Genomic DNA, 12,195 nt, shown 5'->3' on the forward strand with positions numbered 1-12,195 from the left:
TTTTCTTGAAAAGTTTTCATAGTACGATCACAGATTTGTATTATTGTATCTTACCTTTAAAATTTGTCTTTAAATCAACACTGCGCGTTACTAATATGAGCATAAATTTTCGTTATAGCGAACAAACTCAATGCCCTTCTTTTTGAACTTGGCGTATGAAGAAAATGAGTTCGTCGTGTACGAAGACAACTTTTTGCTTACTAGTGCCTCTATTTTTAAAAACGATGTAAATCTACAGAATTTGAATTTGAGAAGACTATTATAATCCTCAGAGGTTTTGAGTAATAAATGCACCCTTGAAATACTATAACAATAAGTTGGCTTCCTCGTCATTAATTATGTATTTAAAGCTGACTGAGGGTATTATGGGCAAAAAAATTGGAAAAATTTCAATTTAACTAATTTCTTAATCCTATAGCTTTTTCTAGTGAGGAATTATTTATTTTTATTGACTCACATTGATTCGGGATACTTAGTCGACTTCAAAGCCCGCTTTCAAAGCATTCTCTCTCAAGTCAAGAGATGGAAGGGAAAGAGTTTAAGCTATATATGTAAGACTTCTTTAGTCCTCTTCCCTTAGAGTTAGCCTTAATACAATTAAATTTTTAGAAATAAATCAAAGCCCAATAAGCGAAGTTTAACCCATACGAGACAATATGCAATTACAGATAATTTATTGGCGGGAATGTCAATTGAACCCATGACCTATTAGTCATCGGACCTCCACCAGAATACAATTATAGAATTAGCCTTTGAAGTGAATAAAGCTCAAGTCTATTTCATTTTCAATTTAAGTCACTCACATATTGAGGTAAATATTTTGAATTATAATAATTTTCAATTTTATAAATATTGATATATGAAAAAGAATAAAATCTATTTATTTTTTATATTTTAACGAGATTCTTTTTTTTTTTTTTTGCGGATTCTTCTCTTTAAAAAAAAGAATTAAAAAAATGAAAAGATCATTTCATTCTCAGTTATTTCTCTAAGCAATGGGTATGAGCACACTGTAGATCAAAAACGTGAAGAGTACATGATCATTTCTACCAATTTGAAGTTCCAATTAATATATTTTTCTATTATACATTATAATTTATATATATATATATATATATATATATATATATATATATATATATATATATATATATATATATAATTTCCAATTTAAAACATTGACCAACAATGCCACCATTTGCAAATAAATCCAAATGTGACAATTTCTAAGACATCAAATTATGAACAAAAGCGAGAGTTCAGTATTCTCTCTTTGTTATTTGTTTTTAATACATATATTAGTCAGATGTAATACAATGCATAGTTTAAAAAATGACACAAAAGGTTTGAACTTTTTAGATATTTTATACTTGAAGTGCTGAGAAAATATCAATTAATGAAAAACGTTTTTCCACTCGGAGAAAAATTATTTTTCTTTTAAAGATATGATTTTCATTCTCAAAAGAGAAAAATGTTTATAAACATCGCCAAATTTATTATAACTTTATAAATATATATTTTAATATTTATATTAATCTATTGATCACTATTATTAATTATTGGTAATGACTATATTATAGATTACTAGTAATTAATTACTATCGGTCACCATCAACTGCCATGCAATCTGTCGTTTTTATATTTTTTTTTTCGTAATTCTAAATATTTTTATAATAATTGGTTAAAGAGTTTAAATATTTTATGGTCTTATAAATTTGATTTTTAATATTTTTATTTAACATTCAATATTGTAATCAAATAATAGAAAATAAGTTATTAAGAAAATATTTTACAATGACAAATTATTTTCTCCAAAATAAATAGAGCCTAAGTTTTAATATAATTATTTAGAAAATATTTATCGTCTTCAATTCAAAGCCTCTTCTTCTTGATATCAGTACATTGATCATGATCATAAACGCAATAAAAGATGGTCTAACTCTTCAGCTCATATATTCTTCTAATTGTTTTGTATTTTCAGAAATAAATTGTACAACTCGTTAAATACTGCTCAGCATGCTATAAATTCGTTAAATATTATATAGTTAAAAAACATTCGCAAGCCCGTCTAGCTCAGTCGGTTGAGCGCAAGGCTCTTAACCTTGTGGTCGTGGGTTCGAGCCCCACGGTGGGCGTTTTTTCTTTATTTCTAAATTTTTTTTATTTTTTATTTTTTTTTATTTTTTAAAATCATGATGATAATTAATAATTACTATCTTCTATAACGAAACTAATATCACAGCAGAATAATGAACAAAAATATGGTAAAAAAAGGAAAATATTAGTAAAAAAGTAAATGTCTTGCAGTTAAAATGGAAATCACTGGTTGAGCACAGCCAAAGAAAGCAAGCGTATATTTTCATTTTTTATTTTTGAGACCAACCAATATGGGATCACTGAAAGAAAGGAAGCATTCCAGAAATTCAACAGAGAAAATCTGAAAATCATGTGTGCAGAGAAAAATATTATCCTTATGTTACCAGAGAGACAAAGACGTGTATATTAACATTACAGTAAGGTTAATTTTATTAAACAGAAAAAAAAAAAAAGAAAATGCCAAAGGCAAAGACAGAAAGAAAAAAGAAACCAACAGAAAGATTACAAGTATTATTGGTGATAGGAAAGGAATCTTCTCTGCAACACATGCAATATGCAACAATCTGTTATACAATCTTTTTCCATTGTCAGATTTGTACAAAAAAATTAAAAATATCTCTCCAATCTGAACATTTAGCGGTAGGACTTTCATGTAGTAAAAATGGAAAAATAATAATTAATTTTTCTATTTTATGAAATTAATGCATCTTTATGGAGTGTATATGAATTTGAGTTTTTTGGGATGGAAATAAATCAAAAAAGAAATCAAATCAATCCACTGGGTTTGGGGAGTGTTTATATATTTTTATTAATCATGGGAGACTGATGAAGCTTAACTGTGTACAAATTAAGGGAAAAAAAAATAATGAACCACAAAACTAAGGGTTGTAAAGGGAAGAAGAAGAAGAAGAAGAAGAAGAAGAAGAAGGAATCTAGTATGAGAACTAAGAAAATGCAAGTATATGTACACTTAAAACATACAGAAAGAATAGAAGAAATCTTCAAACAGTACCACCCTTTTCTGAAGTAATTAATCATATATTTTACTTAATTAAATATAATTAGAAGAAAGAATATTTCCATGCATACAGAAAACTACAGCAAGAAATATATAATAATATATATATATACACAAAAACACATACATATATATATATGTAAAGCATTCTTGAATGATTTTTATGAAATTGTTATATAAAAATAGAAGCATTGTCTCAAAGCCTGAAGTTAAGAGTATCTTCCCTCAGAATAACCAAAAAGAAACAAAAAGTACATTACCTCAAATACAGTTGCAGATTTTTGAGAAGAACATATCAAAAATGGGAAAATTAGCCTGAAATTAAACAAGGGAAAACACACGGAAATTGCACGTACCATATATATATATATATATATATATATATTATATTGCTAGATAATAATAAGAACGGTTAATTAATTAGTGGTGAGAACTAGAGTTTGGATCAAGAATTGAACATTAAAGTCCTCATCTGCCATGTTCTCCCACAGCTTTCTTGAACTCCTATACAATACACGTATACATTTCCTCCTCTTTAATTCTTCCATTTAAGAATCTCTTTCATACATATTAAAATGAGGGAGATTCTTGAAAGAAAAAATTAAAGAAAAGAAAAAAGAAGTTCAAGAAAGCTGTGGAAAAACATGACAGGACTTATTCCTTTTCTCATTTTCTTGACATGACAATATCTCTCACTCTCTCTCTTATAGAACAGAAAAAATAACAAGAAAATAGCTTAATTAGAGAAAAAGAGGCAAAGAAAGAGAAAATGGTAGTATTAACAAAGAGAGAATTAGGAAGGACCCTTGTCTATAAAACCAGGAGGACCACTGTAGCTACCATATTATCAACAACAGCATATAATAATCTTGAAATTGATGATAAGAAATAAAAAGGGAAATTGAAAAGAAGGGGTACTAAGGTACTGAACAATATTAATTGATTGTTGTAGGGTTTTTTATTTTACAATGTACGTGGACTACATCAAAAGAACATGCTTGTGAGTGACCACTAGCCAGTAGGTTTGGTAGATATGAAACAAAAGATGCATGATTTCCTTTTTTTTTTTTTTTTTTTTTTAAAAAGAAAAAAAATCCAAACATTTAATTATCATTTATTTGCATTACACGCTGTTACATTATCAACGGTAACAACTTTAAGTTTTGAATTCTTAACCTTGTAAATAAATTTTTTTTTTTCCAAAATCTGACTTTTAAAAAATAATTAATTTCCAACATTTAATTATTTTGTTATATACCATTCACTTCTCTTAATTTCGTAAAAATTAATATAAAAGAGCAAAATAAAAATTATGCAAGAGTATAAAAATTACCCATCCCCTCACACGGCATATCATGTGATCATATATATGCAGCTGCATGGCACCCCAATCCTTTCGTTTGCTATGTACATCAAAATTATTGAAGAGACATTTTGCAGAATAAGGGAAAAAGGTATTATAAGTGAATTATGTTGCCTGATATACATATTATTAACCTATTGTTTGAAATAAATAAATTCCACAATTTTTTGACTGTTCGGATTCGCATCATAAATATAATAACTAAGAAATTAAATTGATAAAATTAAGAATTAGGTAAAAAAAAATAAAAAAAGAGATATATATATATATATATATATATATAGTTTCTTTTCTAGCAGGACAAGGACAAGGACAGACACACAGAGCTGAACATCAATAACCCAATAGGACCATTGCAAAATTAGCATTGCTATTTATAATACATATGCAAAAATTACCATTCTTTTCCTTTTTTGGTCTTATGAAAATTACAGTTACTTACTGTTCTGTTATCGCTCAATATGCTCACACGTGCGTGCAACGTTTGCCTGGATATCCTCTAATGTGAATAAAAAGCAATTTAAAAACATAGGCTAAATATTTTTAATACTGTATTAAAAAAATACTTGTTCATTCACCATTATACATTTAGGCTATTAATTTATATTGCATAAAAAAATAAAATAAAACTTTCTTTTACTTCATTTTCTTGTTTATCCTTCAAAAGGGGTCTTAATACTTTAATTGTGTAATTTTCAGTTAACTCTTTAATTTATTCACTATAGCTGGCTAAAATTGAAAAAAAAAAAAAAAAAAAACTAAAATTTGTCATTGAGCCTTTTTATACATTTTGATTGGTTTTACAATAAATGGGCCGGATCTGATAACAATTTTGGGCCTCTTCAGCCCAACAATAAATAACGATGAGTTGCTCTTATAGCGGCCGATACGAGACTGCGAGAGAAAATGGAATCAGGACACTTCAAACAGAAACTGATCAAACATCTGTTAGGAATTTAAACGACAGAGACCTCTTCAGATTCAGAGAAAAAATTCAACCACTGTTGCAAACAGAAGCGCTGAGACATGAATCTGTATGCTCATGACCTCTCTCTTTTCGATTTCGCTAATTTCTCCGATCCGATTATCGACCATCATCCTCTTCGCTCTTCTTCATCATCCAATTTCTTAATCCATGAAAGTTATGACTCAAGTGATGATGGTGATAATAATAGCTACGGCGAAAAAATTAATGGAAATTCGGTGATGCCCAGGCCAAAAAGTCCGCCTAGGCACCGCCATGACGGAACATCACCTCTGCCTTTGGGGATAGACTGGAGTCTTCCTCCTCGCAAATGGGTATGTGTTAGTTTCGAATCTTTGTTAGGATTTTGAGTGGTTCTGGTGCTTCTTTGATTTATGGCTGTGTGGATGGATTTCGATTATGGGTTTGGAATTTTTAATCGTTGCAACAAAATTCGAATTTATTGTTAGTTGAGTTGAATGTTTTTTTTATTACCATGACTCATGATAGTTTTGAATTGGCATATATTGCAATGATTGTTGCAAATGTAACATGTTTCGAAACTCAGAATTGATACTCTAGACTTTAATACTCAAAAACTAAGTTTTTGAGGTTAACACATTCGGTAGCTATTAATCACTTTTCTTGCACAATTCAGAAAAAGCAAAGCACTACACACATACACTACTAGTCTAGGTAGAAGCAGCAAGGCAAATGTGAGTGGGTTTTAGATGCACCTCAAAATCCATGTAGAATAATTTGTTGGGTGGTAACATGAACCTGAAATTTGTGATGCAGATATACGTTCCATTTAGAACAAAATATAGAATTGACTTGAATCATCTATAAATATACATATTCTTAGTTTTAACAGCAAAATCATACACTTTGGATGTTGCATCTACTTGGTGCTTTATAATATATTCTAGCATCCAATGTAGGATGGACGGGTCTCTATTTGGCCACATGACCCTCATACAGGATGGAGTTACTGTGTTACAGTTCCTTCTTGGACTTTTCTGCGAAATTCAGGAGGTTCAGATCCTGTGGTGGTAGGTTTTTATCTCAGCAAGTCATAGTTTTTCTACTTTTACAATCTTGTTTTAATATTCCTTAAGGACACTACAGTTTTACAGAGTCCAAGTTGGTATACAATCACCAGAAGGGATCACCACCACTCGAGGGATTTTGAGAAGATATAGTGAATTCCTAAAGCTACTTTCTGAAGTGGGTGAATGTCACTTTTTGAGATACTTGACTGGGTGTATTTTTTCTATTTCTCATCTCATTTGGTGGTTGTGGTCTCAAGAATTCATTTTATCATCTTTTGTAGCTTAAGAAGACATTTCCTGGGAAAACTCTACCTCCAGCTCCTCCAAAGAGCATTTTCAGAAGGACAAGCGGGAGATTACTGGAAGAGGTAAGGTAGTTTTTCCTTTTTCTTCGTTCCTTGGCTGTTTATAATTTGATGATAAAATAGGATTTAGAATCTTGAAAGCAGCCCAATCCATGCGAATTTTTATTGTTAACAATGTATCAAATGTTAATTATACTTTGCTTTTTTTTGTTATTATTTTGATCAGAATGGCTATTGGAAGCAAATGATTCATATAGTTGATCCAAACTAGTTGGGAGTAAGCTTAGCTGTTGTTGTTCTTGTATATGTGCATTTCTTTTAATTATTGGCTCTTTGGAATAGAAAATAATTTTTTGCATGCGTATGAAGAAAATTTGTTGATAAGTTCCTCTTTTTGTTCCCTAAAACCCCAAACGCCCCACCCCCGGAGGAGGCGGCCCCGCAGGCGAAAAAAGAAAACCTCCCTTTTTTACCTTCTTCTCATCCTCTCTCCAACTGCCAAAGCCAGAAAAAACATCGAAGGGGAAAATGAAGAAAGGATTAAACACATTGACACAAGCTTAGAGGCATGCATGTGAATTTTTCTATTGTGAAATGATGATGAATTCAGAGCATAATCATTTGGATGACACTTTGAGCACGCGTTCATTTTTCTTCCACTCATTTATTTACAGCATAAGAATTACATTTTAAATTCATGATTTTGCAGAGTCAGAATATCGTGCATCTTTTCTCTGTCTAATGATGAATTGTTTCCTGTTAAACATGATGATGATATGCTCAAAATGGTTATTATCTTGCAGCGAAGATGTTCTTTGGAGGATTGGATGGAAAAGCTATTATCAGATATTGATGTATCTAGAAGTGCTCCAGTTGGAACATTTCTTGAACTAGAAGCTGCTGTGAGGTCATGTAGGTTTTTCCTGATACATCTTAAAAATAACTTAATGTCTTCTTGCTGAACTTTACCTAGCTTATTTGGGGTGAGACTCAGAAATGGACCGGTATTTGACACTTCAAATAATTGAAAAATCTCAAAAGTTTTAGAAACTAGGCAAGTCCAGCGCCAAGACATGTCTCTCTTTTATTTGTTACCCTCTTAAGTCCAAGTTATATTTTGAAGAGGATAAGTTAAATATTCAAATGATAATGCTTTTCATGTTGATATGTGCCTTGAATACTTTTCAGTTTTTGACGATGCAAATCAGCAAAACCTAGATGCAAATTCTTCTGCTAGTGATATAGATCCATCAGCTCAATTTCAAACCAACTCAGATGTTTCTGTGCTGGCTGGTAGTTCATTAATTGCATCTGATTGTGGCAATGGTTCTCCTGAGATATCGGAACTTGGAACTCCAAGGCATGCAAGAGATAGTAGTGTTGATTTTGGCATGGAGACTTCAACATCCGAACATTATTTAGCTGATCCAATTGAAACAACTGGCAAATATGGCATATTTAACAGAAAATCTATTCTGGACAACCTAGAAAAATTTTCCTGGCGTAAAATCCGCACTGGAAAGGAGAAAAATATTATAAGTGGAGATGAACTTCCAGAGAATTTATCTGCAGCTACATCTTTTCTTGGGGATAGAAATGAACCTTTGCCTGGACTAGAGTATCAAAGATTGGATGGTCATGTGCGAAGACTGTCAACAGGGAGTATTGGTAGTGACTTAAGTTCTGTAAAAGCTAGTGAAGTTTCTAATTTTGGGGTTCACGGTTTGTTTGGTGATGATTCCCTTGACGTGCTCGAAAGTGCTGGAACTTCTAAAATAATTGATGCTCCAGCAAACTCAAATTCACAGTTCCGAAAGGACTTACTAGTTGCCCTTCGATCTGATGAACGTCTGAAGTTGAATAGGGTTCTTCATACTGTGCAACAGAGACTAGCTACAGCAAAAACAGACATGGAGGATCTTATAGCCAGATTAAATCAAGAAGTTGCCATGAGGCAATTCCTGACGACAAAGGTATGCTTGACTGCCTTTCTTTTGAGCTTTTATATGCAGCACTAGTTTTTGGTTTATCTCAGCTTCAAAATAGAGAATTCATGATTTTATTTCAAAAGGTACAATGGCTGTGATTGATTTCAAAAAGTTGCTTTTCCAGCATGTCAGTTTCTTTTTCCTCTTTTTTTTTTCCAAACGTGTTTTTTTTTTTCTTTCCATTACTTTATCTCCTTACTTTATTAGTGCATGATGAGTTCCAGTTTTGAACATTTAACTGCATTTTCCCCTTTGCAGTTCAATGCCCAAGCAACAGATGCTGGCTTTTACGATTCTCCGTATTTAGTTTACCAGGACTGCTTTATGGAGCAGGTCTTATCTAGAATGAGACAATTTTGAGGTTTTAGCGACTTGTGTTTCTGCTATTTAGTGGCTAGGTTATGTGATGGGATACTTTATTTAGCTCAGATCTAGCAAGTTTTGAGCCCCTAATAGAATAGTAAAACTCATGAGGAGATCTGGTTTAAGAATAACTTCGACGCTCTTTCTTTTGTCAAGTTATGGTTCTTAACAAACCCTTATGGTTAGCATTCCTTCTGTTCTAGTGCTTGTGAGATGTATATTCTTTGAACCTTGTGTGTGATGGTTACAATTGGTTCTATCTTTAGCATCATATTCTCATGCCCGTGAAACTATGTGGAATCTCTTGTACAATAAGCAACCATATGCTTCTTCTGTTCCTTAACATATCTTATTTGTGTAAAGGTTTCACTATACACAAGAAAGGAATAAAATTGTTGACTGAATATGAAGATATAGTTCTGTCACAATCTATTGTAATTGAACTCCTTGATGTATTTTACTTGTCTCTGACTCTGCAGTATTTTTGCATGTGAGGAATCATGGCTGAAGAGCGTTCACTGTGCTTGCACTAGCCAAGGCATTATTGGACATAATAGATTTTGCATCTATATTGACATGCTAGTTAGAGCAGTACAGAAAGGTCACTATAGAGTTTCAATACCATGGTTTTAAATATATAGAGCACTTTCTGTTGTAGGTTAAAGATTTGGAAGTGGATCTTGAGACTACTAGGAATAATTGTAAAGAAAACATGCAGCAAGCTGTTTTAAATGAAAAGGAAAGGTTTACGCAAATGCAATGGGATGTGGAAGAACTCCGTAGGCAGTGTTTGGAGTTGGAGCTGAAATTAAAATCTGAGCAGGTATATTTTCTTTCTCTCTTTTTTGTTCTCTATATTCAGTTTTATATAATTGTGACAACTATTAGTGAATAATGTGAAAATATTCCAGGATAAAAGGGTGCATGCTGAGTCTGCAAAAGTTTCTATCGTTCAAGAGAATGAAATGTTGCTGCAGCAGTTGGATGTTTCCAGACAAGAGCTTGAGAACTTGCATAAGCATCATGAAGAGTTGGAGCTGAAGTCCAAAGCAGATCTACGGCTTCTTGTCAAGGAGGTGAAATCTCTTCGAAGTTCTCAGTCAGACATGAAACAGGAGCTTAGTCGCTTGATGAAGGAAAAAATAGAAGTAGAGGTGATTCCGTCGATTTTAGTTTACATTTTGTTTTGGTTTTGGTAAATTATATGTTCGTCCTTCTGTAGTTTTCTATTAGGTCATAGTCACTTTTAATAAACTAGGACCGCTGTGGCCTGTCATTGCAACTTTTTTTCTTTATAAAAAAAAAAAAAAAACTGCAAAATGCATTAAATGGTAGACGTTCAAGGAGTCGACTAAAATTTTAGACATGCAACTAGCTTTTGACTCTAACTAACTTGCCTCCTCCAAAGCAAGTCAGGAAAGCCCCAGTTGTACTCCATTTGATATTTTCCATATTACAAAGTTAAACCAAGCTAAGATATCATACAGTAACTGTTAAGAGCTTAGAAGGATTTAGGTTGACAAAGTCCATAAGAAACAAGAAAATGGCTGGCTGGGGTGATCACAGCTGCGGTGATACGTAGAGCTGCATCAGCTGCCAGCCAGAGAAAAGATGCTTTAAGTATATTTGATGACTGCAACAACCATTATTCTTCTGGTTATGGCCTAATAACGGTCAATTAACAGCCAACTAACAGCCACATTGTTATATAATGGCCAAATATTGTTATTTCTGAGCAGTCAATCCATTTGACTTATTCTTGTTGGGTGTCGCTTTACTGGAGTCAAATTTTGTTTGTTAGGGGGGAAACGCCCATCAATTTTATGCTTCTTGTTATTTGTCTAATTTCAGAGGGTTCTTCAAAAGGAAAAGCAAAGAATGCAGATTGTAACTACTGCCAATGCTAAGTTGTTGCATGAGTGTGAAATTCTTCGAAATAGGCTTCAAGAATGCAGTGTTAATTTCCTCATTGAAGAGGAAGATAAGTTGATCGTAGACACTTCATCACCATCTGATGCCATAGATCTTTTGACAACATCTGACAATCGAATCGGTCTCCTCCTTGCAGAGGTAACTTCCACCCATTACTTTTCACCCAGAAGTGAAAATGTCGTTGCACCTGGATTCTGTTTTGTTCATAATGATTTGTTTGAAAACATATTTATGGAAGTTTGGCATGTGGTATAGCTCATGTAATGCATTTCGAAATTCTTTTTAATTGTGCATTTCCATGCACGTGTTTCACAAATTCAAGTATTAGATAACTGCTGTATTCTCACTGGCTTGAACCATGACAAACGATTAGATCATCATACCAGTCTTTGATCTGCACGCCTTCTTGCTTTTAGAGTTGGGAAGGCAAAGATAGAGCTCTATATTGGAAATTGGAATATGGATAGTAGATAGGACTCAATTAATTGGAATATGTATGCCATTAATTGGATTTGTTAGCTTGACTAATCAATTGGTGGAACATTTACACCGTTTACAGGCACAGCTCCTTGCGCAAGACATAGAAAATTCTGTGGCAAATTTGGATGAAAATCGCAATATGAATGGCAGTGACAGAACTGACGATGAGTTGAGGAAGTTGCTCACAGAAGTTTTTGTTGACAATGCCAGATTGAGGATGCAAGTCAATTCGGTGATTCGTTGTGCTTTAAATTCATATGTAAAGTCAGATAAAGATGAGGAGGACGAAGAGGAAACACCTTTGAGAAAAACTGTTTTAAGCAAGTTTTTATAGATATGTAATTGTTGAATCAATCAATGCTAGTGTACATTTAAAATTATCAGTATATACTTTATACCATATCGTAAATGGAGCAGACAGCCTATAATTTAATTTTCATACATATCGTTGAGTCAACTATTTGTGCAAAGACCCTCAAAACCGACTGCATTTCGATCGAATTTTACTACTGAATATTAATTGGCAGATTTAGGGATTACGTGATTATGATGCCTTGACTGAATTAAATTCCTAAAAGGTAATATACAATTTATAACCCAGGTAAAACGAACTGCCTCAATAATGTAGATTTC

The 12,195-nt window shown here is 32.5% G+C and overlaps 1 protein-coding gene and 1 non-coding gene across 2 annotated transcripts; both read left to right on the top strand.

Annotated features, from left to right (window-relative positions):
* The first annotated feature begins 2,062 nt into the window (after window positions 1-2,062).
* On the top strand, window positions 2,063-2,135 carry TRNAK-CUU (transfer RNA lysine (anticodon CUU)). The gene has a single exon. It is a non-coding gene; the product is annotated as a tRNA-Lys (tRNA).
* Window positions 2,136-5,371: 3,236 nt separating this feature from the next.
* On the top strand, window positions 5,372-12,005 carry LOC105634833 (Phox (PX) domain-containing protein). The gene is made up of 10 exons (XM_089720479.1): window positions 5,372-5,777; window positions 6,384-6,494; window positions 6,571-6,669; window positions 6,776-6,862; window positions 7,603-7,711; window positions 7,988-8,772; window positions 9,809-9,973; window positions 10,062-10,304; window positions 11,002-11,220; window positions 11,642-12,005. Exons 1-10 carry the CDS (start codon window positions 5,505-5,507, stop codon window positions 11,894-11,896), a joined length of 2,346 nt encoding a protein of 781 aa, XP_089576605.1. The 5' UTR covers window positions 5,372-5,504; the 3' UTR covers window positions 11,897-12,005.
* Window positions 12,006-12,195: the final 190 nt, after the last annotated feature.

The sequence above is a fragment of the Jatropha curcas genome, chromosome 1 (assembly GCF_041381405.1).
Source record: "Jatropha curcas cultivar XTBG-Jc1 chromosome 1, XTBG_Jcur_1.0, whole genome shotgun sequence".
NCBI lineage: Eukaryota > Viridiplantae > Streptophyta > Magnoliopsida > Malpighiales > Euphorbiaceae > Jatropha > Jatropha curcas.

Coding starts and splice junctions, on each gene's coding strand:
- LOC105634833 (XM_089720479.1), top strand. CDS start 5,505: ATGAATCTGTATGCTCATGACCTCTCTCTTTTCGATTTCGCTAATTTC. Junction 6,863..7,602: donor GCGGGAGATTACTGGAAGAG/GTAAGGTAGTTT, acceptor ATTATCTTGCAG/CGAAGATGTTCTTTGGAGGA. Junction 10,305..11,001: donor AGGAAAAAATAGAAGTAGAG/GTGATTCCGTCG, acceptor GTCTAATTTCAG/AGGGTTCTTCAAAAGGAAAA.